The sequence below is a fragment of the Scylla paramamosain genome, chromosome 33 (genome assembly GCF_035594125.1).
Source record: "Scylla paramamosain isolate STU-SP2022 chromosome 33, ASM3559412v1, whole genome shotgun sequence".
NCBI lineage: Eukaryota > Metazoa > Arthropoda > Malacostraca > Decapoda > Portunidae > Scylla > Scylla paramamosain.
In genome coordinates, this window is record NC_087183.1 from 17,833,064 (window position 1) to 17,859,914 (window position 26,851).

A 26,851-nucleotide genomic window follows, 5' to 3' on the forward strand; every position below is an offset into this window, starting at 1 on the left:
ATCCATAGGAAGACGCCGCATCCTTGGTGCGGGGCGGTCATTGGTCCTCTGAACAGAAAGGTTTACAGTTCTAGAGCACATATTGTAAAAGACTTCGTTCATTTGGAGAAGTGGATTTTCCGCGCCACGTTATGTCAGCCCACTAAAATACCCAAGTATTTATAGCACTGGAGCAGCAGGTATACATTCCTGTACTTATGCCACGCTCCAACTTTTTTTTTTTTTCAGCATCTTCAAAAAAAAAAAAGCTATCTGAATATAGATTCAATGACATTAGGAATTCGAACGACATAGCCGCTTATGGCAGTGCACTTCACCCGTGACAATGAAGGCGTGTGACCCAAGCGGCTTACGTACTTCTTGCTAGCAACGGACGCACTTTGCTGAGGCGACGATCGCTCGCAAACTATGGGGGATGAGGGCCCTGCATAATGTTGCCTCAGTTTGCACCAACGTACATCATGTGGCCACTGTCACGTGTAGTCCACCAAGATTGCCTGTTACCCGGGGTGGTCTCTGTACCGCACCGCCGCCTCGTCCAGCATACGTTGCTCTTAACCTCAGGAGGTAGTTATGCATCTCCGCCACGCCATCACCTCGCTTCGTGTAGTCACTTCACATCCCGAGCTAGTGTCTGCTGCCGTGGCGACTGTCTGTGCTGTGACGCCTGTGAGTGTGTTCGCGGCACACTGTAGCATCAGGTTGAACAGTTGAGCTGTGCCGCCGGGATGGTCTATGATGGTCGTCTGGGCTGAGAAGGTCATTGGGACTGCGGCGACTACTGCTGCTAGGGCTGTGGCGTCTGCTGCTGCTGCTCGGGCTGTGACGCCTGCTGCCGCTTGGGCTGTGACGTCCGCTGGGGCTACGGCCATTTCTAGAGCTTGGATTTTGTTTATGCTTGTGGCAGTGCGGGCAATGGTGCCTGAATGGACTCCGACTGCCGCGAAGACTTGAGTGTCTTTGAGGGCTGCGTCGAGAGTGCGACCTCTGGTACCTGTGAGGGCTGAGGTGCGTCTCCTGCCGACGGTCTTCAGGTGGACTTAGGTACTCACGACGGCTGGCGTGACCCCTGTCATCTGAACGACCTTGACCTTCGTGATCATGATTCTCGTGGTGTCCATGAGTCGCATGACTGTCATTGCCGATGGAGTGTCGTCGGGTAGCCATCGTCCCAGGCGCTGTCTGCTGCTGGACTGTCAAGCGCGGCGAGGGAGAGGAGCGAAGACCGTACGTAAGGTGCCAGACTAACCACGTACGCCACCTTTTGCTAAGTAGGTGTAAGCCATATCAAAAGGTTACAGCAGATTACAGAATTCTTGGCGTCTAGTTGCTCTTCGTGCGCAAATATACACCCCTGGCAAGATTCCCTCCCTACCTGAGGATGCCAGGTACTGTGGTGGGCTACCGTGGCATCACGACAGAAACTACACACCTTTATATATTTGGCCTCGTTTGGAAAGTTCCAAGGAAGCTATTTGTTAGACACGAGCACGCTACATATGATATTTAACGCCCAGGAAACGCATGCGATGTCAGCGGTGATTGCGGTCGTCAAGTAGCGAGGCTTGGCAAGTGTTGGTGGGGGGCGACACTTACAGACGGCACGGGACTGCTGCTGCTGCTGCTGCTGTGTCCTATGAATAGTTGTTCTCGAACTTGGCGGCCCTATGACGAGGGTCTATAGAGGCCCTAGTCTCACCCAAAACACATGGGGAGTGCTGGCCTCTATGATGGTGATGATATTTTTGGCCGTATTACCTAAGGCAGAGTTACTGGCATTTGAAACACACACACACAAACTCTCTCTCTCTCTCTCTCTCTCTCTCTGGGCTTCTCATTATGACGGAGGGAAAACATTATATAAGCACTGCATTAGAATAGACGCAAACATGCATGTACACGTAATATTGTTATTTATGCAGAGACTGCCACGTGTTAAGCCTACTGCGCCTTCCTTACCTTTCCCTCCTGTATATTAATTGTTTGTTCTCATATGGAGTAAGGTCAGTAGGACAGACTATTAATATAAATATTTCCAAGAGGATATTTGAGATACTACTCGCAGATAGGGAACGCTGATCTGTATTGCACATAGAATAAGGATAAGGGAGGTGAATGGGGCTTGAACATATTGCGTCACACATTCTCTCTCTCTCTCTCTCTCTCTCTCTCTCATGCTTGGTACCTATATTGGGATCCAGATTAACTCTTACTGAATATTTCCAGTCCATTAATCAAAACAAGATTACGGTAGGTGGCAGAATCAGGGTACGAATCCCAGTCCGCCAGTTTTGTTTTCTCGGGTGACTTCCCGCTGTTGCACAGTCATCAAGCCTTCAACGGGCACACCAGCAATGAATGGGAGGCATAAAGGCGGCGGGGAAATGAACTGGCCACTCTATGACGGTAGGTGTTACTATTAGTGATGTAGGAATGTGACAGACAGACAGGCAGGCAGACGAACAGACAGCCAGACAGACGGAAAGACAGACCTAACGTTGAATGGTCAGGCATCATACACACACACACACACACACAGGATTGGCAACTCTTTCAACTGAACCAGACTAGAATTACCGCGAGACACAGATGGCAGCACCAAATAAACCAGACACAACAGATTTTAATGCCCCATATTTTGACACGCTTGGAACTCTCGCAGGAACTTTATTCGGATGCCGCAGAGGTGAGTAATCGGCTCCGCAAACGTGCACAGGGTGCTTCTTGAACTATTTGCAATCATGAAAGCTGCCTTGAAAACCGCGGTCACATTTAGGCCATAAAAAAAGATACAAAAGAAGACACTGCACTAAATAAAGCGAAGAATTAGAGTCTAGTAAACATTAAGACTACCCGCATTTGTGTTTTTGTGTATTGGGAAGTGCGTTTTTATTCAGAGAGAGAGAGAGAGAGAGAGAGAGAGAGAGAGAGAGAGACTAACCGCCATTTCATCCAATATGTTTTTAGCATTGACCTAAATATTTCTTTCCGTTTTTTTTTTCCTTTTTTTTTCATCACACGTGGCGTCCTCATGTTGTAGTTGACATTGTTATTATTATTATTATTATTATTATTATTATTATTATTATTATTATTATTATTATTATTATTATCATTATTATTATTGAAACGTATCCCCACCAGTAAGCAAGGGGCGCCTCACACCGTTGCGGGGTTCGGGGCATGTGTCGGGGAAAAGGATTTTACCTAGGCGGCTGGGACATACGGCTGCGCCTGTAACTCACCCGGTCAGTAAGAACAGTCACACAGCAGGGAGAGGAAAACACATTTCTCCTTATGTCCATATATTACACAACAGTACACAAGTCACCGCGCAATACAGTCGTGGCACACAGGGAAATGCAGGGAAGGCAGGCACTCGCATTGTCAGTCACACGTAAACTCTACTCACAAGGACTCAACTCGCTTTCCCTTGTCTCCTTTCTCACATATGGAAGCTTTTGCATACCGATGAGTTAATCCACCAAGAGGAGGAAGGTTGAATGAAAAAAAAAAAAGCACGCACTGGCTCCATCACTTTGTGGCTCGAGTTTACATTGCCTGACCCATATGGTGAAACTCTCCTGCTTCTCTCAGTACTTTCAGAAGGCTTTAGTTGCACGGGTTTTCAAGGGTGTTTCTACTGTTTTATTGACAGATGAACAATATTTCTACGTTCAAAAGTTAAGTTGAAGTGACACATGGGTTGTGAAAGGTGTTTTTACGGTTCTAGTGACAAATTATCAAGATTTCTATACTAAAAGGCTCTAGTTGAAGTTACACACGGATTCTGAAATGTGTTTTTACGGTTTTAGTGATAAATTATTAAGATTTCTTCACACAAAAGGATCAAAAGGCTGAGTGGAAAAAAGGCACGCACTGACTCCATGACATTGAAGCTCGAGTTTATAATATTTTAGGAACGAATGCTTTAGAACTATTAAGATAAATATTTACTTATTTTTATTCTTATTTTTCATTTATTTATTTATTTACGTATTTATTTTTTGTGGGAGGAGAGGGAGGACTACGAAACATTTCTTCTTTAGTCACATGACTGTCCACCATCAATTCCCCCAATCACAACATCAGTACGCCAATTTCACATCCCATTAGTCAGAAAAAAAATAAGCATCATTCTCTATTCTATCAGTCATGCTTCCCAATATTTTACCATTTCAATCACCTCCATCCATTGCAATTAGAAAAAGAGGCACCATTTCCCAGTCTGTCAGTTATGCTTCCAAATACTGCATCCCATTTCAATCATAGCAATAAACTCTCTAACAAAAACACGAATTGTAAACCTAAGTAATATAAGTGACTAAAAGTGACCTGAAAAAGCATTCTAATCATACAGATACTTACGTTCTTTACTTATAAGTCATACTGAATCCTTTTACAGAGTATTCGGGGAGCAGGTGGCGATGAAAACCCTTGCGTCTATGCCTGAGAGACCAACACCACTACCCCAGGCGAAGTTGAGTCAGGAACGATGTGTGTCTATTGACCTTGTGAAAAATGAGTCTTGGAAGGTGAGTATACTTGTTAGCCATCTATATTATATTATTAAGGTACATATTTTTCCATTGACTATTGTGTATTTCTATCTGCTGTGCTAGAAATGTATTGCTGACATGTATTTCACGGGAGGTTGACGTTTGGCCTCGTATGTTCTCTTATCTTGTTCTTTGTTAGTGCGGCGAGAAACACATCTATTAACCACCTGTATTTTGCTATTAAGACATATATATTTCCATTGGCTGTTGTGTATTCCTTCCTGCTGTATCAGAAATGTGTGATTGACGTAATGTGTGTCATGGAGGGCAGGAAGTGTGTGTCCTCTTGTGTTTCCTTATCTCATTCTTTGTTAGTGGAACAAGAAACAGGGAATTAGGTCAAAATACACAGTGTTAACCTAACAATATCTCAGCTGAGTACTCATTCCTTGCCATCTATGCACTACCTGACAGTGTAAGCACGTAAGGTGGAGGAATGTAAAGAAAGATCCACTGTATTGTTCCGTCAATCTATTTCAGTAATTCTTTATAATGGATCCGGCCCTCCCTCTCCCCAGATCCCTGAAAACAAGCTTTAGGACCTGGTGGGAAAGTGGGGAATTAGGGTGTGGGAAGCCAGTTTTGAACATCCCCTGAAGGACACTAATCTAACCTAATCAGCACTTGTGTTGATGTGTGGTCTGTGTGGTGCCAGGATAATCTTACCTAACCTATCCTAACTTAACTGGAAGGTTTTTGCTCCCTTTCACAGGCTGAATGAAAGAGATACAAGTGAGCATGCACCATTCCATACTGGAAACCAACATATTAACACACACACACACCACTGACTGAGCCAGAGTAGGGTTGAGAGAGTGGTGGAGAGATTGCTGGACTTGGAAAAAATCCAAGACACAGCACATTCTTAGAACTATTACAGTCATATCAGACTTATTCAAAAAAGATTTTTTACATTCATGGCAACGCCACAGTGTCTCCAACATAATGCTCTGTATCCCACAATAATAACCACCTCAGTAAAAAAAAAGACATGAATAGCAATGCCTGTAGAGAGAGAGAGAGAGAGAGAGAGAGAGAGAGAGAGAGAGAGAGAGAGAGAGAGAGAGAGAGAGAGAGAGAGCGCACACACCTGTATCTCCCTAATAATCATCTTGCAGAACCAGAATCACAACATTGCACTGTTTGTTCCAGCTTGTATTATGGCTGAGCCTGTCGAGGATGATGTGAGCCTTTTGGGATCACAGGAAGCTGCAGAACACAATCTTGATCACACCACAGAATACCCAGGCCCCACCAAGGAATACCGGTCAGCTCTGCGGCCACCTCCCCTCACCCCTCAGCCCCGGCAGGAGAGGAAACACATGACTGCAGGGTGAGATTAACTACCCAAGCTATTTCAAGAGGGTTAGGATAGATTAAGATGGCTGAAGTAATTTGTGAGAGTGTGATTATAAATCTCTGGTAGATTTTCTTTCTTCATTGCTCAAATATAAGAACATAAGAAAATAAGGGAAGCTGCAAGAAGCCATCTGGCCTACATGTGGCAGTCATTGTACGAAATATGCCTACATATTTCCATCTATCATCATCATAAATCTAATCTTTTACAGCTCTCTAATGACTCAACACTAATAACCTGATTACTTATAAGAAAATGTATTATAATTTCATTTAACATCTTTATTTTCTTGTATACCAGGTTGCATGAAAAGACTAAAATGAATTGCATGTTGTTATTATTGTTGTTTTGTCTTAATATCTTGGTTAATCATGTCTCGGTCATATATTTCACAGTGTGGAGGTCTGATTTAGTCACTGAAGTAGTGTTATCAGTGGTGCAGTGTTACATGGCTTGCCAACGCTTCCTAACGCTTTGTACAGACGTGTGTTGGGAGGGAGTGTTTCCCCGTACTCCTCCACCAGCCCTGCCACGAGTCCCCGCACTCCAGAACCATCCCCTAACTACAACATTGATGCCTCAGGCTCCACTTATGCCCTACAGGTACACACATCTTGTCTGTTCATGTACTACTACTATTTATTATGTACAGTGATTTCAGTCATTCCTCCTTCCTTCAGTCTTCAGTGTATATTGTTGGTAAAAATTATTCTGTTCATATATGTCATGCAAATCAAGTGTTCTTATGTATATTTTCTCTCCTGTTGTGTGTCAGTGTGCTGATAGTGACTTGTGGTAGTGAGTGTTTGTGAGTATCAAGTATAGAGGCACTCAGCACACTCTCACCTTCCACACAGTCTCACATCCATACATACAGCCACACCTGTGCATTCCTGTCCTCCCCTTGACTACACACCCTTATATAGAAACACGCCTATGCACTCTTTAACTACCCTACTGCTTCACATCTTTCCACAGACTCAAATTTCTGCACTCCTATTTTCCTTTATATAGAGACACCCCTTTATGCTACTATCTTTCCCATGGCCATATATCTTTACACTGAAACATACAAATGCACGCCTAACTTCCTTGCTGCTTCATGTCTCTACATAGACTCACTTATGCACTTTTACCTTCATTATGGCCACATATCCTCGTATAGAGACACTCCTATGCACTCCTCTCTTCTTCCACAGCTTCACTCGTTCACAAGAGTAGCACACAAATTTTTAGTTCAATTATAGCAACATTTACTAGATTTTATGAAAGTTAGAGGCTCAGGATTAGAAAGTGCACATTGCTTTGTATGTTTAGCTAATATAAAGCTTTTTTTTTATGAGATGCTGATAGTTTTATTTCACGTTATTTTACCTCTTGAATTTTACAAGACAGTTTTAGATTCATTCGCTATATATGTATGGGTTTTTAACAAGGTGTGTATGTATGTATGTATGTATGTATGTATGTTTTGATGAACACTAGCACCTCCACACTATGATGTTTCCTCCCCTGCACCTCAGGTTGCTCTCAGAAACATGAAGGACCGATACCACAAGCTGCAGAGGAAAGTGTCCCTCTTAGAAGACGATAATCAGAGACTCATTACGGGCAAATCTGAACTTTTTGGAGAGATTGGAAAGCTGCAGGTACTTGCTTGTAGTTTGCTTGGGAATTTGCGTTTTATTCAAGGCAAATGAAATCATTGCCACCTCTGCACTGGTTTACCTAATGTACATAGCCATACATATGCTAAAACTGTTGTTTTGATGACACTAGTCAGCACAGCACAGTAAAGGTTTATTTATGCCATGGTGGATGGGTTTAGAGTGTTGAGTGTAAAGCTACTGATGCCAGCCTTTCAGGACAAGAGGTTGGGAGTGGGGACTTCCAGTGGCTTGAAGAGCAGCTAGACATAGGCAGCTTGAGCCCACACATGGAAGTAGACATTCAGGTTGTTTTGTTTTGCTAGCAGCCTGTATGAGTTCACTACAGGACAAAGCCTTCCTAGTTAAACCTCACATATGGTGCACAACACTTGACTTGATGCTTTAGCACTGAATTGTGTGTCTAGTTCTTTAGGCTTGAGTATGTTTGATAGTTGATTGTTCTCTCACTACAGCTTAACAAGGGTTTAATAGTTCTGGCGCCTGCATGATGCAAATCACACTCACTCTCAGACTAATCCAGGTAGTAAGAATCTACTCATCACTGTCTGTCAAGTAGGAGTTGGATGCCAATACTGTTGTTACTGTTATTTGAAGTATTCATTTCTATCACCTGATCAGGAAAACAGTATAAAACTTAGAGAGAAGAATTTACAGCTGAACCAAGAAATACACACCAAGCATCAAGAGTGCTGCAGCCTGAAGGAGAAGTTCACCACTCTGTCCACTGAGAACATGAACCTCAATAGACAGCTGGCCAGAAGCACACAGGACAACAGGCGCCTCTCCAAACAGGTAAGTGTGCTGAGACTCTAGCCTGCTATCATACATAAGAACATGAGGGAAGCTGCAAGGAGCCATCAGGCCTACATGTGGCAATCCCTGTATGAAACACACCCACCATCCATGAATTTGTCTGATCTTTAGAGCATAGAAACAACGAGTTGATCTGAAGGCACGATAGATTTATAGCCATGAGAGGTGCCCTTGGTGAGACTGAGGCCCTGACATGGAGGTGGTATACAATATAGTACCTTAGACATTGGGACCATAACAGTCAAGTCATCCTATTAATTTTTTTTTGTCTTTGTACATATCTTTGGTCACTGTTCTGGTGTTTGCAACAAATTATAACTAGTTTTAGGTTATGAAGTTCACAGTTTTGGAGGCTTCACTGGTTGCAAACATTTTTCTCTATATGCAGGAAATAGTCATGTAGGTGTGTGGTAATGAAAAATATGTTGGTTAACTTCCTTGTATAATTGTTCTCCTTTCTGGTTTCATCCTGTCTCCTTGAGTTTAGAGTCAATGGACCCTGGTTTGATGTATGGTATGTTATTGATTATCCTCATTTATATGTAAGTGTAAGCCACCTCATCCCACCATCAGGTGAATGTCTTGAATGAAGAGAACAGAAAGCTGAAGGAGAAGCTAAGTCTCATTGCCACACAAGTGAAGGCACTGCCAGGAGGTGCTGGTCTTGCTGCCTCCGCCTCAGAGTTCACAACAGCCTCCAGACCCAAGATTTCCTCCACTTCAGGTTAGGCCGAGAGTATTTTTGTTTTGTTTTTTTATGTATGTTTGTTTTTTTGTCTTTTTGCAGTGAGATTTCTTCACAGCATTATGTCTGTTATTTCTGCTTTTTTTTCTATGTATACTTGTTTGTATATGTTTGTTTTTGCAGTGAGATTTCTTCTGCTTGTCTTTTTATGTATATTTTGTTTTGTATGTTTGTTTTTTGCAGTGAGATTTCTTCACAGTGTCATGCCTGTTGGTGTAATGATGTTTTTTTCCCCTTCCTTGCAGATGATCATGATAGTTTTGAGGACCTGACAGCTAAGTTCCATCCATCATATAGAGACAACATGTTAGATGGATATGAGGAGGTAATTATGCCATTCTTTATGCTCTTCTTGATAATTTCTCTTGATGAATTTAATGTTTTGAGTTTGTAAAATTAGAAGTCAAAATATAGGTGAAGAGTATAATCTTTCATCCCCAACTATTGTATTAATTACCGGTTTGGTATTCTCAGCATGTAGCAGTTCTTTCTAAATGGCTGATAGCTTTAGCATGGGAGTTTTCTACTTGGTGTCTGTCAACAGGTGAGCAGCACTGAGCTTGGAGACTCGGCATCATTGTGGAACAGCACTCACTCGGAGGAGGAGCAGATGGTGCAGAATGCCACACGTCGCATGAAGGAGCTCCTGTCCTGCCTACAAGACCAGAACCACAGCCTGCTGCTCCTGTCCCCGATCATACACTCCCTGCCGCATTCCTCCAGCTCCCGTAGAGGTGAGCTCAAGCGACGAGGTGATTGTTTTAGTTTGGTAACAAGTAGTCATGTGTGTAGATCATTGCTTTGATTTGACTCTTTTGTGTTTTCCTCTTTAAACTTTACAGGGAGTTCTGAGCCAAGTAAAGACGGAACAATGCTGAGCCAGAGAGACCGTGATCTCTCGATGCTTACACTCACTCCCTCGACTCACAGCCAGGTGGATGACGCAGCCCTCCAGAAGGTGCAGGATGATGAGGGCAACTGTCAGAGCCGACTGGCCACCTACGGATCAGTTCTGCCCTCTAGCTTCGTGTCTGGCGCAGGCTCCAATGGGTTAGTGGTGTTTGGTATGGTGGTCTGAGCAAGACTGTAGTTTATACTCCCTTTCCTCATGTTTTAAAAATATAACCAATTGAATTTTTTTTTATTTAATTTAATTTTTTAAGTTTTTATTTATTTATTTTTTTGAAATGGTAGTTGATTGTAGTGATAGGAAGTAAGACACATGCACTTGATCAACAGGAGCACAAGGCTTGAGAGGCTTGAGGGCATGAGACATGAGAGCAACGGAGACAACAATGTGCTGGTGGAGGTGGGCACTGGGACTCATGAGAGGCCACAGAGTCCCTTTGACTGGCGACAGGTTCAGGTAGGAGGCTTTGTGTCTTGAAGGAAGTTCTGCTTTATTGAAGGTTGTGCTTGGAATGTGGTGGTGAGAAGAAACATAGGATGAAGGAGGGAATGAAGTAGTTCTGCTTCATCCTGTGCTTCCTCTCACCATTTCATTCCACAAAAGCAAAGAGAAAAGTTATTGAATAGTGTGTGAGAAAAGGCCTAGAACTATGATTTGATGTGTAAATAAAAACACTGCTGTATTTATTGAGTAGCATGTGAAAGAAATGCAATTCTTTCCTCTCAAGATGAGTGATGATGAAGGACGTGAGGGTGAGTATTTCCGGCCAGACACTCGCACCGTCAGCACCTCACCCGACCCAACACTGGAGGTGGAGGACGAGCGTGTGTGCCCGATGTGCAATGCCGTATTCCCGAGGGTGATTCCCCAGGAGTCCTTCGAGTCCCATGTTGTCAGTCACTTTGAAGTCGAGAATGGCTTTGAGGTCATTGCTTGAAGCCTTGGTGGTAGTGGTCAAACTTGCGTGTCACAAAGAACGAGTGATGGTGGTGCCTTTCTTTTAATGTGCATTGTATTTCAGACTGTGATACTGAACATTCCCAGAGAAACTGTCATCTTCTCTCATACTCATTAACAGGGTGTATTGGAAATCTTTGGGGTTTTCAAGGGTGCTTTCATGATTCTAGTAACAGTGTAATGAGGATTATTCACCAACATTGAGAGAATCACCCTTGAGAACATTACTATTCACTTCCATGACATTTATAAGTAGTCCTGATGAAAGAACAAAACATTTAAGAGTCCTGGCTTACAAACAATGTGAACTACTGACGAGCTGCAACTGCGCTGAAATGTACTTAGATCTTTTTTTATATTCATGGGAAGAGATAAGAAGAATGAGTGTAGTCCAGAAAGCTTGACACTGAACAAGAGTAACAAGTGAGTACAGAAGAAAGCAAGAGCTTTGCCTGACATTCTATAGATCCATATAAGGTGATGTTCCTTGTCTCAGCTTGTTTCAACTGGTGTTCTGGTTTGCTGGAAATGTCTGGCAGGCTTTGTATGAAAATTGATAGTGGATGGGCTTGTGTGATTCAGTGTATAAAATTTAATTCCAGTTGTCCAGTATACACACCATTGTGCAGGTGTGTTATGAAAGATGATCCTTGCAGGTGGAGTTCTCAAGTTACAAATTACTTAAGAATTGTACATATGCTGAATTTTGTAAGATAGTCCAATACTGTTGCTCATTCATAAAGAGATTTTTTTAAGATGAGGATCTTGATATTATTGAAATAGTATATCTGTAAAGTAAATATTTATAAAACTGTTGATAGCTATATGAATTTAGAAACTTTTTTTTTAATGAATATTTTCTCTCTCCACAACATTATAGTGCATAGATAAACTTGCCAAAGCTCCTTGTTTCTGTTCTTTGTCTTGTTCATTATCTGTGAGGTATTATTAAGGCAAAGTATTTGTTTTAGTTACTCTTCCAATATATCTGCTGCATTTATAATGAGCTCTATTATAATAGTTTTATTGTTATACATAATATGGCAGGAAAGTCTTTAAAATTTATGTATATATAAAAAGTTCAGTTTTTATATCTGTAGTAAAATTATTATTACAAGTTGCTGTTTCAGTACTTGTGGCATCCTGCAGTGTTTGGTGTTCAGATTCCTGTTCACTATTTTATGGTGTGCTCTCCACTATACATATGTAGGTACAAGACTAGATATGCACTGACCGACATCTTATGTACAATTTATTTATAATGCAAGATAAGAGCTTACAAATCTTGTATAGTATTGCACTTTTGTGTTTATTGTGATTGTGGGAAGCCTCTGTGTAATCCCTGAGGCCTCCATGTTGTGGTGTGAGGCAGCAGCGGAGGAGAGTGCAAGACGGCTGCTTCTGGTAACTTTCCAATGCCTACTGGCAGTGTAATTTTAGAACTGTTGCAATGTATTTGTAATTGTTCAGTTTTTGCAAGTTTGCATGTCACAATTTGGACAGCAGGTTGTCAGTGTCTCATGGCACATGTTTTGTCCCTCACTAGAGAAGTAAAGGGATATTTCCTTTCACATTTCACTGCTGTTTGTGATGTTACAGGGCCACTGCTGTGTTGATGACCAGTCTGTTGTTATCTGTCTTGGGGGCAAGACGTGTCACACCGGCTCCCTCATCTCCATTCTCTTCATGTACAGATGGAGGCAACGATGTCGCTTGTAATGTATTGTCTTTGGATTCATCCTGGCCACGGACCAGCAGCCTGATGAAGGGTGTTGGCTTGGGTGCATTGGGCACTACATAGCCTTCGGGAACTTCAATGAGTGTTCCACCGGAGAGCACCACTTCACCCACACCAGGCCGTGCCTTGGTGCTGTGTCCTGCCCAGGTGTGGAATGGTTCCCGCTCCTTACTGCTGCTGCTGTTGCCATTTGCTGGCTGCTTCTGCTGGTTGCTTACATCTGTGTCTCTCTGAACTGCTGGAAAATTGATATAGCCTGAGGTCTCTACAGCAGTGGTTGCATGAGGGAGTGAAACTGGCTGACCAGGAGGAGACTCTGACCCTGTCTGTGTAGTACCAGCCGTGGCTGTGGCCAGGTCAGGCGTGGAGCGGCTCAGAGACTGGAGCATACTGCCTTGCTCCTGGCCGCCTTGCTGTGCCTGGCCAAATTTGCGGTGGCGAGCCTTGGAGGGTGGCGGGTGCTTGAGGTAGGTTCTGACTGGTGTGGAGGTGGGCGTCTCTTCCCCAGTGTAGATGTAGTTAGAATTGTCACTGTCTCTGGGAGGGACATGGACACTCTTGGTGAGCCCGGAGCTCTTGAGCTGCTGGAAGGGAATGTTCAGGTTCACCTCTGCTGGATTCCTGTTGGGCTCTGGGGTGTTCCCAATGGAGACATTAAAGTTTGAGTCACTGCTGGAGGGAGACGGCAGCTGTGGTGGTGGGGACGTGCTCAGGGTTCTTGATTTTCTGCCGCCGCCATTCGTGGGATCAACAGGAGTTGGGTGGGGGTAATCATAGCCAACGAGTGTCTTGTTGGAGGCTGTGGGCGGGATGTCGTACCCGGGGTGAAAGTCTGGCATGTCCTTGTGTTTCTGTAGAAGGCGGCTCTGCATGAGGGAGAGGTAGGCTACCTTGGGGTCTGGATTCTGGCTCTGCGGATCATGTCCATTTGGAATGCTGAGGGGAGTGAGGTAGCCTGAGGAGGAGGTCATGGAAATGGAGCGTGCTGCCCGATCTGAATCTGCTGGCAGCTCCTCCCTGGAGGTCGCTGCACTGCCATTGTTCCGAGCTGTTCCCGTCCCCGCCATCACTGAGGTGTGGCCCGAAAACACTGTCACAGGGGATGGGGCGGAGATGGTGCTCACCTTCCGCAGGTCATGAGTAGACCGGGACCGCCAGGCACTTTTCCGGCGGCAGCAGCGGCGTGGCCAGCAGCAGCAGCACACTAGCAGCACCACCACCACTGTGGTGGCACAGGAGATGGTGGCAGCAATGGTGGCAGGGAGGACTACATCCAGTTCAGCAGGTGTCACCACCTGGCGGCACAGTGGTGTTGTCTTGAAAGATGATACCCTGCGTCCCTCCACTGCCCGCCGGCGCCGTGTCTGGTAGGTGTAGATCTGTGTCCGTGGGCTGGAGGAGGGTGATGGTGATGGTGGTGCTGGTGAGGTTTCCTCAAATTCATAGATGAACCTCTGGCGTGAGGGTCGTGAGGAGGCAGGGGGTGACGGCACTCCTCGGCGTGGCCCAGGGTCACGCACAGGAATGGGTGGTGGCACACCAAAGGGTGGCACCAGCCCTGAGGGGCCTGAGGGTAGAGGGATCCTCTTGCCAGAGCTGGTATACACAAACCCTCCACTGGATGGAGGCTGAGAGGGACGAGGGGGGCGGGTATTGGAGATGGGAGGGAAGCTAGGAGGGCCAGGAGGGAGGCTAGGAGGGCCAGGAGGGAGGCTAGGAGGACCAGGAGGGAAGTTAGGGGGAGAGGAAGAAAGATTAGGAGGAGAGGGAGGAAGGCTTGGAGGAGAGGGAGGAAGGTTTGGAGGGGCAGGAGGTAAATTAGGAGGGGCAGGGGGAAGATCAGGAGAGGTGGAAGGAAAAGTGGAGGAGGAAGAGGTAGAGGGAGGGTGTGGTTGAAAGCTGTGGCTGCTTGGCATGGATGGAGCACTGAAGGGTGGCTTGCTTTCAGGAGGAGGCAGAGTTGTGTGGGTAGGAGATGCAGGCTGACTGGGAAGAGGGGGAGGCAGGTTACCAGTGTTAGTCTCAAATTCCTGGTGGCCACCACCTCTTCTAGAATCTACAACTTGTGCAGTGGTAGGCAGGGTGTGTGAGTGTGCCTCCCATGGCAAGGGCTGCAGGGGAGACATGTCATGCTGTGGCCTCTTGCTGTTGCTCCCTGCCAGAGCTTCCATCAACTCTTCATCCGTCAGAGTGTGGAGACAGAAGACATACTTAGAGCCAGCTTGGAGACCCTCAATGGAGTACCTGTTTGTAAAATTTTGTAGAGGTTCTCCTCCACGGCTCACCAACACCACATTAGTCTCTTTATCTTCTTCTCCATCCTGTCGATAGGACACCCTCCATCCCAGTGGGCGCAGCAGCTGGCTCTCATGTGGCACTAGAAACCTTGCTCCACTCTCCCTGGGAAGGATGGTGACATTCCATGAAAGGGAGGCTGAGTGGGGCTCACTCCACACTGTGAAGGCCTCAGTGTGAATGTCATAATCTTGTGTAGAATAGGACTGCAAGGCCTCAGGTGCAGTGGCAGCAGAAGGGACAGAAGGTGGGGGTACAGAAAGGGTGGAAAGAGTGATGCTTTGTAGGCAGTGGCCTTGACGAGTATACAGGCGGTGGCCCTGTACCACTGTGAGACAAATAACATAAGCTGTATCTGCACTGAGACCTCCCAGCACCTCAGCAAACAGACCATCACCAGGCGTCCAGTGGGGCTGCTCCTTCCTGTACCTCTCCAGCCTCAGGTGTGTGACTTGAGCCTCACTGGAATCCTGCGTCATGTTCCGTACCGTCACAGCCCAGGACAGTGGCTGTAGGGGAGGGGTGCCGAGGGAGTAGAAGGCAGCATCAACCCTCCAGGAGATAAGGAGGGCATGTGTGGTGAGGGCTGTGGCATTCAGCAGACGGACAGCCCTAAATGCATCTCTTAGTGGCCCCTGCACATCATCACCAATGTGCACCACCTGGTCCTCTTGGCTGCTGCTCAAGTCATCCTCTGGTAGGCACACTTCTGAAGCTGAGGGAGAGAAAGCAAATCATTAAAAGTATTTAGAGACAACTAATATGTATTCAACTTACAAGAAGTCCTTTACACACACACATGCATGCACATCAAGCCTACCTGAGAGGGAGTCAAGGTGGTGGTGGTGCAGGTGAAGGGGTGAGAAGCAGGTGGGAGAAGTGATGGTGATGGAGGGGAGGGGGTTGCTTTGCTGCTGCAGGATCCAGGCTGTCTCACAGGTGCAGCTCCAAGGGTTACCTGCAGGTGTGTGCTGCTCATTAGCTGCATTCATCTGGCAGACTGACTAATATTTCTTCCAAACATTGTGGGATTTATTAGAATGACTGACTTGAATAGACTGGACTTGTATCTATACAGTGAGCACAAAAATTAGAGTAAAGAAGAAAATTACACTAGACTGACTGACTTATTGTTCTAGACTGACTTAGACTGACAGACTGACTGAATTATTGCTCTAGATTGACTTAGACTGACTCACTGCTCTAGACAAACTCAGACTGACTGACTCATTGTTCTAGCCTGACTTAGACTGATTGACTTATCGCTTTAGGCTGATTTAGACTGAGTGACTTACTGATGACTTACTGAACTGACTCAAGGTATTGCAGAAGTTATGAAATGAACTTAGGCTGAACTTCAGAAAAAAAAAAACGAACTTTTCAATTTCTGAACCTGAACTACTGAATAAAAAAATTGAGATTGTAAACTTACGAACATTTCTTTATTTCAGGCTTACCTCCGAGGTCAAGATTCAGAAGGGAGGAAGGGAGGTCAGACTGACGAAGGGAGGTCAACAAGTTGTGACTCAGGTCAAGGTGGAGCAAGTTAGCCAGGTCAGTGAAGGCTCCGCTGGGCACCTCTGCAGCAGTAGTAGTAGTAGTTGTAGTAGTAGTAGTAGTAGTAGTAAAAATGTGCAATAATCTCAAATTAACGTATAATATCATCAAAGGAACATGGCTATTACCTTTGAGGGCGTTAAAAGAGAGACCCAGGTGTGAGAGGCGAGGCAAGGGGCGCGTGTCCTCGGCAGCGGCCCAGAGGTCAAACACGGACTTGCGTGACCTTTGATCCTGACTGCTGCTGAGCGTCTGAGAGGGAGAGAATAGAGGGTCAGATGTCAATAAGTACAGACCTTATTGACTGACTGGTTCTTATTTATATTATTTCATTACTATTACTACTGAAACTTCTTTACTTTCGCCTTCACCATCACATTTGTATCTTATCACGTATATACATTTCTATTATTTGTCCTTCCTTTGTGTTCCCTGTTTCTAGCATTACCTGACCCAGCTGATTATGGTCCAAGTAGAGGTAACGAAGAGTTCGCATTGATGAGAGCACCGTCCCCTCTGCTACATGGTGAATCCCATTATGTCGCAGATCAAGAATTTGCAGACGAGTGAGTTTAACTACTTCTCCTGGCACGGACTGTAGGAGATTGTAGGAGAGGTCAAGGTGGACGAGGGTGAGGGCGTGGGAGGCCAGAGCATCAGGTAGAATCTCCTCTAGTCCTGAGTCGACAATGGTAAGGCGCTCCAAGGTCGCCAGTGGGCCAAAGAGTGGTGGGGTCAGCTTAGGAACGCCGCATCCCACGCATTCTAGTTCCGTTATCTCTGAAGACTCCCAACTGTAAGATTTAAAGCGTTTTCACTCACTTAGGGGCGGGAAAACGACAATATGTTAATGTAGGAATGTATAACGGGGAGGGAAAGTGGCTGAATGAAGAGGAGGAAAGAGAGCGTGATGAATGGAAGGCAAAGTGAAGGAAGGACAAAAGACAGTAAGGTAAAGACTGATCCTGCGTGACGACCTGCTAACGGGAGCTACTGGAAGAGAAAAGCGAAGGGACTAGGATGAAAGAAAAAAATAAGAGATGTAACAGTAATTTCACTATATTGATAAAAAAGTTTATTGGCCAAAATTACCACAATTAAGGAGTATAAGAACAAATATTTATCTTTTCTGATGCCCGTATATGTGTGTGTGTGTCTGTCTGTCTGTGTGTGTGTGTGTATGGCATGGCGGAGGAACAAGAACGTAACTGGATACCTACCTTGGTGTGTTACTGCTGTTGCTTCTCTGTTCGCTAGCCTCGTCCTCACTCTCGCTCTCTGCCGTGGTGTGTGGGTGTGGCGTGCTGATGTTTGTGGTGGAGGTGGAGTTATCTGGTGTTGCGGTAGTGGTGATTATTGTGTCTTGTGGTGTAATGGTGGTAACGGGGATGACTTGGTGTAAGAAATCCTGCAGGAGGGAAGTATTCACACTCCTGCACGACACCAGTTTCTCCTGAGGGTGGAGGTTGCATCCTTGCGGAACCTCTTGGCTTTGAGAAAGGGCGGGGAGAGTGGCGACGATGAAGAGAGTGATGATGGTAGTGATGGTGGTGGTGATGGAGCGCGTCCGAGGCAGTGGCTGAGTACTTCTTGCCATGTTAAATGCATCACATTCTGAAAAGAGATGTTAAAAGTGGGAATTGGGAGGAGCCTTCGCCACTACGATCCCATATTTACTTAAGCTAACATAGCAAATGAAGGAATCTTCGCCCGTACAAACATATCCGTCACTTAGGAATCAAAGTAAACAGTATAGCTTATCAGTCAGTCTCATAGGATTCAACAAGGTTGGTAATGCTTATTCTTTCTATGTTCCCTCAACAGATCCTGGAAGTTATTTGAGGGTTTTTGATTTTTTTTTTCGATTCTAAGGAGTTTAACAAGGATTCTGCATCACTAAGAAGAAAAGAAGCCTTGAGAACCCGAATGACAATTCCTGTGACCTCCGAAACTAGTCCTGATGAGAGAACAAAGCGTTTCAAAGTACCAACTCAGAAAGACAAAAGTTTCGCCTGCTGGAGAGTGACAGACAGACAAGTAGTAGTTTAACAAGTATTATGCATCACTGACAAGTAAAAAAGACCTTGAGAACCCGAATGACTGTCCCCATGACCTTCGAAACTAGTCCTGATCAGGGAACAAAGCCTTTCAAAGTAAGGTCTCAGAAAAATAAGTTTCGCTTGCTGGAGAGAGAGAGAGAGAGAGAGAGAGAGAGAGAGAAGCGTGATTTTGTAGTCGTACCCTAGCTAAACTAACGACCACGACTGCTACCACTGCAGCCCCCGAGAGAGTAGTTGTTCAAAGGCTTAAAGAGAGGGATGGGAGGCACGGAAGGAAAACTGAAGGTCGTATTAGGGGAGGAGGGGAGAAAAAACGTGGGAACAGCTATTTTTTTTAACTCCGGGTCACGCAGCGGTGCCATCTTCAGGGCCAGCAGGTTAATGGAAAGGAACCATCGTGATGTTTTAAATACCCCCCCCCCTCTCTTTCTCTCTCTCTCTCTCTCTCTCTCTCTCTCTCTCTCTCTCTCTCTCTCTCTGTGCCTCATCATGTATAACTTAGCATTTTTAAAACAATATCTTGCTTTGAGGATGCGTGAAGGACGAGGAGGAGGAGGAGGAAGAGGAGGAGGAGGGTTAGTTTGAGTAAAGAGTAGGTGAGTAACATGGATGAATGAAAGATGAGAAGACTTTAGTGAGTAGCATGAGTAAGTAAAGGAGGTGGAAGGAATGCTAGTGGTAAGTTAGTGAATGAGATAAGACTAGTGAAATATGAATAAGACGAGTAAGGAACGAAATAATTATGAACGTAACGAGTGAGTGAAGTGAGTCATTGATTTAATGGGTAAGGCAGGTAAGAAATAAGAGGGGTTGAGTTAGGGAAAGAGTAGACAGATGGATGAGTGAGTGAGTAAGGGGAAGTGAGTGAGTGTGTGGTGAGAGGAAGTGTAGGTAGATGAGTGTGTGGGTGAGGGATGGAGTAAGTAGATGAGTGAGTTAGTGAAGGGATTGGGTGGGTGGATGGGTGAGTGAGTGTGAGTGAGAGGAAAAGCAGGTGAGTGAGTGAGTGAGGAAGAGTGTGGCAAGGGATGCGTTACCTTAGCCCTGACCCTCCCTCCTTCCTTGATCCCTCACGATAGGTATGGTCTCCTCCTTCTCCTCCTCCTCCTCCCCCTCCTTCTGTGACTCCCGATTCCTCCTCCTCCTCCTCCCTCACTGCGTCTTATAAACTCCCCTTCCTTTGTTTTGTCGATAGTTTTCCTTTTTCCTTTCCTTAATCTTTTTTTCTTTCCTTTACTTGTTATTGTTCTTATTTTTCTTTTAGTTTATGTAATAATTTTTCTCTTTTTTGTTTCCTTTTCCTCCTTCTTTTATATCTTTCCCTTCGTCCTTCGTTTTCCATTTTCCTTTCTTAATTATTTTGTTCTTTCTTTCTCGTTTATAAGTCGTTGTTCTCTCTCTCTCTCTCTCTCTCGTTTACTTTCCTTTTCGTTTTAACTTTCATTTTCGCTTCCTTCCCCTCTCCCAGTTTCTCTTTTCCTTCTTCTTCCTTGTTACGTTGCCATTAAATCGATCAATCATATCTGTTTTTTTCTTCTTCCTCTTCCTCCTCCTCCTTCTTCTTCTCCTCTTCTTCCTCCTTCTTTTCCTCTTCCTCCTTCTCTACACTTTTTTCTGACTTTATTTTACTTCCTCCAACTCCTCCTCCTTCAATATTATATACTTAGACAATTTTTCCTTCCTTCCTCCTCCTCCTCCTCCTCCCCTCCATCCCTCCCTCCCTCCCTCCTCCTCCTCCTCTTGTACAATAAAAACCAAAACACAGCTTCCTGTTGTGCAAATCTTCAATCACTTCAGAGAGAGAGAGAGAGAGAGAGAGAGAGAGAGAGAGAGAGAGAGAGAGAGAGAGAGAGAGAGGTATGGTTGAGCTTAAGATAGTTCCGTGTGTTCGTGTGGAGGTCACCAAGAAATTCTCCTCCTCCTCCTCCTCCTCCTCGTCCTCCTCCTCCTCCTCCTCCCTCTCCTTGTCCTCCTCCTCCTCTTCTGCTCTTCTTCTCCCCTCCTCCTCCTCCTTCTCCTCCTCCTGTCTTCTGGATTCTAAGCTCGTTTTGAAATTTCCGGAGAGAGAGAGAGAGAGAGAGAGAGAGAGAGAGAGAGAGAGAGAGAGAGAGAATTTTCCATTTCGCTTTTGTTTGGGTATATGACTCTCTCTCTCTCTCTCTCTCTCTCTCTCTCTCTCTCTCTCTCTCTCTAAGCTACACAAACCTTTCATATCTTCGACAATTACACACCACCACCATCACTACTACCACCACCATCACCACCACCACAAGACGACCACAACGACTAGGCTTTCAATGTTTGCGGTTGTTTGATGAAGGATGTGATAAATGTTCTTCCTAGGGTGATATTATGTCCTCCTCTTCCTCCTCCTCCTCCTCTTCCTCCTCCTCCTCCTCCTTGCCTTGGGAGAGAGGCAGTAAGGAGACAAATGAGGAACTGGACTTGCAAGGTTGTGGTGACTGTGGTGATGGTGGTGGTGGTGACTGTGGTGGTGGTGGTGGGAATGTTGTGAACGTGACAGAAAAAAGTTTATAGATTTTATTGTTTTTCTTCTTCTTCTTCTTCTTCTTCTTCTTCTTCTTCTGAGAGAGAGAGAGAGAGAGAGAGAGAGAGAGAGAGAGAGAGAGAGAGAGAGAGAGAGAGAGAGAGAGAGAGAGAGAATGTATTACACGTACGACATTTCTATTAAAGATTCATGTCAACAGTCTCTCTCTCTCTCTCTCTCTCTCTCTCTCTCTCTCTCTCTCTCTCTCTCTCTCTCTCTCTCTCTCTCTCTCTCTCAGGGTGACTTTCCAGTATCTCCGAGTATTTCAAAGAACACACACACACACACACACACACACACACACGCACACACACACAAAGATTCATTAGGTTCGAATCTTCAATTAATAATGACGTCATGACCTGGGATGTCCCTCATTGGCTAGTTATCATGCAAAGGACGCCTCAAGATGAATGAACGTGTGTATGCGTGCGTGTGACCGTGTGTGTGTGTGTGTGTGTGTGTGTGTGTGAGGATAATACGAAATTAACTATTTACCCTTGTCAGTTCTTCTCCTCCTATCCTCCCTTCTTTCCTTTCTTCATTCTTTTCGTATTCTCCCTTCCTGCTCTTCCTTCTCCACCTTTCATAAATTCCACAAATAGAACATTTCCCCTCCACCTTACCAATTATCCACACGCAAGAGCAGGGGACCAGGAGGAGGTGGAAGAAGAGGAAGAAGAGGTGGATCTGACTTTCCTTTCTTCTTCCTTCCTATTCTTTTGCGTTTTAGTGTATTTTTTCTCGACTTCCTTCTTTCACTTCCTCATTCCTGCGCTGTAACCTTGAGACGCGACCAAAGAACGACATCGGTTGTAGCAGCCACGCCCCCCGAATTGTACGTGTTACTACTACTTCTACTGCCGCCACCATTCCTACCACCAGTACTACAGAAGACAGCAAAACTACTCTTCGTCTTTACTACTACTACTACTACTACTACTACTACTACTACTACTACTACTACTACTACTACTACTACTAATACTACTAATACTATTACTACTACCTTTACAACCCCGTATGTCTTACTTCTTACAACACAATAGCTTATGACAGCCTCGTAAGAACCAATACTTGTGGTACTGTTTGTTCTTCAGTTCCTCGGCGTCCCTCAAGGTCTGCACTGCGTCACCGCGGTTTGCTGGAGTAAACAAGGACCCTCGGAACCTCACAACCTCACAGCCTCACAACCCGCCTCACCTCATCTTACTCACCCCCCTACTAGTCTCACCTTTACGCAGCTTACCCACTCGCACCTCCTCCACTTCTCATTTATGCATCTGAATAACATAAAGTAAGGGAAACTGCAAGAAGCCACCAGGCCTATACGTGGCAGTCCCTTTATGAAATGTCTGCCTATTTTCACCTGTCATCCTCATATGTAAATTTGTCTAGTCTTTTAAAGTTCTCTAATGACTCAGCAGTAACAGTCTGACCACTGAGTCTATTCCATTCATCTACCACTCTATTTGAGAACCAGTTCCTTCTTACCTCCTTTATAAATTTTAACGTTTTCAAGTTCGAACACATAATTTTTCGTCCTCTCCTGATTACTGAACCTGGAAATTTTGGTATTGTCACCCTTGCTACATGTTACTCACCCTACTCACTAGCATCTCCCCATCTCCCTCTCACCCGTGTTACTCTCTTTACTCTTTACTATTTGCCTGCCTCACAAAACCGAATTGAAGGACACATTTGGGTACTGTCAATACTGCTTAGTATCCGTGAGCATATCCTCCTCCCGGGCTACCCTTGGCAACGCTGCACAGGCCCAGGCAGGATGAAAGGCCAAAGTTAGTTAAGAAAAATAGTGATTCGACAAAACAGTTTTTTCCTTGTTTTTTTTTTTTTTTTTTAGTCTTCGGAAAAAAAACGTGATTTTCTTGTTAACTTACGTATTTCACAAGAGCGAAGGTGGTGTAAGAGATTCTTGTTTTATTTTTTTTTACTTTTTTCGTATCATTATTTTATATTTTTTATTAAGGGAAATATGCTCATAATTTAATTCTTTTATCAGTGTTTTTTTTTTTTTCAGACATGAGTTTATAAAAATTTTGTAACGTATAATAACTGCATTGAAATTTACGTGCTATTAAGAAACCTTTACATTTTTCTGCTTTCTGTTGCTTATTTTTTTGTCAATTGTTCGTAATTTCCCTCTGCTGCAATTATTGTTTCACATCCACACATAAAAAAAGTAGAGACGAAAAAAAAAAAAATATATAACAATTGGACTGAAACTTCGAAAATGACCTGTAATGTTTTTATTTATGTCTGGGTTTCATCTTTTCCTTTCTTCTTCGCATTCTCCTCCTCCTCCTCCTCCTCCTCCTCCTCCTCCTCGTCGTCTTCCTCCCTCTTCTCATCACCGTCTTCATGGTCCTTTTAATTCAGGTGGAAAAAATAATTATGTAACACGACCCACGTAACTCGCATCTTTCCATCCACCAATCACAAACAAGCTACAAAGAAATGGGCGTGGCTTATCCATCTAACTAACCAATCACGTAGCTAATAGAAAGGAGAGAAGGTGTTTATGCATTGTTCATTTACTGGGAGGTTTAAATGGCAAGGTAAGGAGGTCAGATCATCTCAGGTCAGGTCAGGTGAGGTTAGATCATCAGTGCTTTTAGTTTGTGACCTCGTTGTATTTTCCATAAGTATTGTTTTAATGTCAGGTTGCTCAAGAGGTGACATGCCACACACACACACACACACACACACACACACACACACACACACACACACACATTCCGCTTAGTCACTGGTCTGACTTTTTTTTCCCTTTCTCTCTCTCTCTCTCTCTCTCTCTCTCTCTCTCTCTCTCTCTCTCTCTCTCTCTCTCTCTCTCTCTCTCTCTCTCTCTCTCTCTAGCAACTCGCAGTTATGATCTATAAGCAGAAAATCGCTTAAAATGATAATAACAAGAATAAATAGTGTCGGTAGTAGTAGTAGTAGTAGTAGTAGTAGTAGTAGTAGTAATGGTGAGGTGGCAAGGATACCTGTTGATGTCACAACCACGCTTTAAGACTACACACACACACACACACACACACACACACACACACACACACACACACACACAATGATAGTACACAATCTGATCAACAGAAAGACAAAAGAAGAGAGAGAGAGAGAGAGAGAGAGAGAGAGAGAGAGAGAGAGAGAGAGAGAGAGAGAGAGAGAGAGAGAGAGAGAGAGAGAGAGAGAAGGTAATGTGACGTCAGGGCCTGCGTCACAGACCTGTTCAGGAAACCCCCAATGGGCCGAAGAAACCCGGGAAGAAATTTGCATACACTTGATAGTAAAGGAGTGACTGGCGCCGGCTGCTCCATATTGCCTTACTACTACTACTACTACTACTACTACTACTACTACTACTACTACTGCTGCTGCTGCTGCTGCTATTTTGTATGTAAGATGGATACTGACCTAGGAAGCAAAACAAAAGGGGGAAGGGAGTGCATACTGATTTTGATTTATTGTTTGGCTGATTGACTGATTGACTGTCCAAGAGCTAAGCTTCCTAGTGGCCTGTTGCCTTGTGTGGATCAGCTGTTCTTATGCAGTCTCCTTATGTGTTCCCGTGATTAACTACTACTACCACCACTACTACTACTACTACTACTACTACTGGTGGTGGTGGTGGTGGTGGTGGTATCGGTAATATGAAAGCAAAAGTCACCCACGCCTGCAGTAGGTGGAGGGAACATTGTATTCTGTTACAAGGTGGACGGGCCGCCTCTTACGCAACACACACACACACACACACACACACACACACACACACACACAGAGGCCTGAGGCGCGTGATTTATTAAATACCGTTAAATGATTGGCTGAAATAAATTCTGACGTCATCATTGGAACTGATGACGCCACCAGGCCACTGAGGGGGACGAGCAATAAATTCATGGGGGCGCTAATAAATTAATGGGGGACGAGGATTTTAAAGGTGTGTTGGGGATTTATTTTTCTGTTCCTGTTTTGCCACATGGTGATTTTGGTTTGTTTATTTAATTTCACAGTGCCACGTGTTGGACTGACGAGTTTCTGAGCCTTTCCTTATTTTCGCTTCTATTCTAGCAAAGAATCTCTGACAGTAGCTACGCCCCTAGTTACTGTAAGAGACGCGATAATCTCAAAGACTCGAGGAAAGATAATTCCAGTCTCCCTTTCCTCAGTTTCCACATTGTTTCTCCTTTACATACACGCCTTAAATTCTTGTCGCAGTTTTTTTTTTTTTTTTTTTTTTAGACCACACCCAAGGTGAAGCCCGGCATATAGATATCACACACACACACACACACACACACACGGCCACATATCCTCCACCACCACCACCACCACCATCACCACTACTCTAGACTACAATACAAAATCCGAACACACCTTACGTTCTTTCCTTCCAAAAACAAAACAAGAAAACTCACCCACGAAATGAGAAGGATCCGTGCTTATCGAATTTGTAATAACCTTCCTTGCATTATTTCACGTCTCACAATTTGCCGCATCACGACCACCCAATTCTCACCTCTCCGTCATGTCATTTTCAAGTTTCATTCATTACTTTTCTCACACTAAAGATCTTTAAGATTTATTTATTTATTTATTTATTTTTTTAAGGGTGAGAGAGGGAGAGAGGGAGAGCACGTGTGTTGAGGTGCGGACTGGAGTAAGAAGTTTGTTTACGTGTGCGCCGCGTGTGGATGGGAAGGGGAGGAAGGGAAGCGTAGGCGGGGAGGCGAGGAGGCGTGCAATGGATGAGACGGAACGCTCCACCGCTCTCGTCCTGTCAGTGGAGCGACTCACACACGACTGGAGTGGAGTTGGCTGGCTCGAGGTTGCAATGATCTCTCTCTCTCTCTCTCTCTCTCTCTCTCTCTCTCTCTCTCTCTCTCTCTCTCTCTCCTTGTGTTCATGCTCCCGTAAGCACGTTTCCATATACCACTCGTGACTCAGCTACAAGCAGTGAGGCTGGTCAGTTCTTGCTGATTTCATTTCTGTTGGGTAATACTAGGACGAGGATGATAGGTGCAAGTAGGTAGGTTTCGTACAAGGACCGCTCCCCGTGTAGGCCTGACTACTCTTCTTGCAGCTTCCCTTATTTTCATATGTTCTTTCGTTCTTAGATGATACCGTGTACATGGCAGCAGTTTTTGGGGTGTTCATATTATTTTCACAGTATAAGCATAGCAAATAATAAACGTATTTTAAGTAATCCAATCTCTCTCTCTATTGTCTTTATAACTCTCTCAGCCTTTCTTATCGTTTCTGTGTTTCTTAGTCTCTCCCTTCTAATTTCCTGCATTTTTCACTCACTTTCTCACTACCTTCGTGTCTCAAATAGTCAATGGTAAAGGAGAATAGCGTTTTGGCTTTCATGGTAAGTGTTGCATGGAGCGTGGCAGTCGCAGGGGGTCGAGGTGAAGCATTAGTCTGGTTGAGTATAATTGGATGGGATGGAGTAGCCCCTGGGCAAATGCCAAGCGCTCATTCAGACTCTCACAGCGGCTAATATTATGTTTATCAGGGCGATCTTACGACAGCATAGATCACCTGACCAGGAGAGCTTGCAAGACGGTGCCTTTGTTCAGATAATATCATATAAATGGGAAGTCTTGGGTGATTCT

At 44.6% G+C, this 26,851-nt stretch overlaps 3 protein-coding genes across 7 annotated transcripts; 1 reads left to right on the forward strand and 2 right to left on the reverse strand.

Annotated features, from left to right (window-relative positions):
• Positions 1-627: 627 nt before the first annotated feature.
• Positions 628-1,167, reverse strand: LOC135089476 (spermatogenesis-associated protein 31H1-like). The gene has a single exon (XM_063985056.1). The coding sequence runs from the start codon at positions 1,165-1,167 to the stop codon at positions 628-630; it is 540 nt and encodes a 179-aa protein (XP_063841126.1).
• Positions 1,168-3,137: 1,970 nt separating this feature from the next.
• On the forward strand, positions 3,138-12,131 carry LOC135089866 (uncharacterized). Of its 4 annotated transcripts, none has more exons than XM_063986022.1 (12): positions 3,138-3,248; positions 4,406-4,535; positions 5,712-5,892; positions 6,402-6,522; positions 7,443-7,568; positions 8,208-8,381; positions 8,976-9,126; positions 9,393-9,472; positions 9,692-9,881; positions 9,990-10,197; positions 10,387-10,513; positions 10,785-12,131. In XM_063986022.1, the coding sequence occupies exons 3-12, from the start codon at positions 5,720-5,722 to the stop codon at positions 10,992-10,994; spliced, it is 1,560 nt and encodes a 519-aa protein (XP_063842092.1). In that variant the 5' UTR covers positions 3,138-3,248; positions 4,406-4,535; positions 5,712-5,719; the 3' UTR covers positions 10,995-12,131. The 4 variants fall into 4 exon arrangements, with proteins under 4 accessions (XP_063842092.1, XP_063842093.1, XP_063842094.1 ...); XM_063986023.1 differs by having other exon boundaries at positions 8,235-8,381; XM_063986024.1 differs by having other exon boundaries at positions 8,244-8,381.
• Positions 12,132-12,249: 118 nt separating this feature from the next.
• Positions 12,250-26,030, reverse strand: LOC135089865 (uncharacterized). Of its 2 annotated transcripts, none has more exons than XM_063986020.1 (7): positions 25,911-26,030; positions 17,825-18,218; positions 17,053-17,398; positions 16,733-16,856; positions 16,505-16,627; positions 15,868-16,005; positions 12,250-15,762 (listed from the first exon to the last, which is right to left on the reverse strand). In XM_063986020.1, exons 2-7 carry the CDS (start codon positions 18,199-18,201, stop codon positions 12,608-12,610), a joined length of 4,263 nt encoding a protein of 1,420 aa, XP_063842090.1. In that variant the 5' UTR covers positions 18,202-18,218; positions 25,911-26,030; the 3' UTR covers positions 12,250-12,607. The 2 variants fall into 2 exon arrangements, with proteins under 2 accessions (XP_063842090.1, XP_063842089.1); XM_063986019.1 differs by having other exon boundaries at positions 25,652-25,972.
• Between the last annotated feature and the right edge of the window lie 821 nt (positions 26,031-26,851).

Excerpts from the sequence above, each read along its gene's own strand:
- LOC135089866 (XM_063986022.1), top strand. The coding sequence starts at position 5,720 with ATGGCTGAGCCTGTCGAGGATGATGTGAGCCTTTTGGGATCACAGGAA. Across the intron at positions 7,569-8,207 it reads GAGAGATTGGAAAGCTGCAG|GAAAACAGTATAAAACTTAG; the intron begins GTACTTGCTTGT and ends TCACCTGATCAG. Across the intron at positions 10,198-10,386 it reads TCTGGCGCAGGCTCCAATGG|GAGCACAAGGCTTGAGAGGC; the intron begins GTTAGTGGTGTT and ends CTTGATCAACAG.
- LOC135089476 (XM_063985056.1), bottom strand. The coding sequence starts at position 1,167 with ATGGCTACCCGACGACACTCCATCGGCAATGACAGTCATGCGACTCAT.
- LOC135089865 (XM_063986020.1), bottom strand. The coding sequence starts at position 18,201 with ATGGCAAGAAGTACTCAGCCACTGCCTCGGACGCGCTCCATCACCACC. Across the intron at positions 16,857-17,052 it reads ACCATAATCAGCTGGGTCAG|ACGCTCAGCAGCAGTCAGGA; the intron begins GTAATGCTAGAA and ends TCTCCCTCTCAG. Across the intron at positions 16,006-16,504 it reads TCTGAATCTTGACCTCGGAG|GTAACCCTTGGAGCTGCACC; the intron begins GTAAGCCTGAAA and ends ACACACCTGCAG.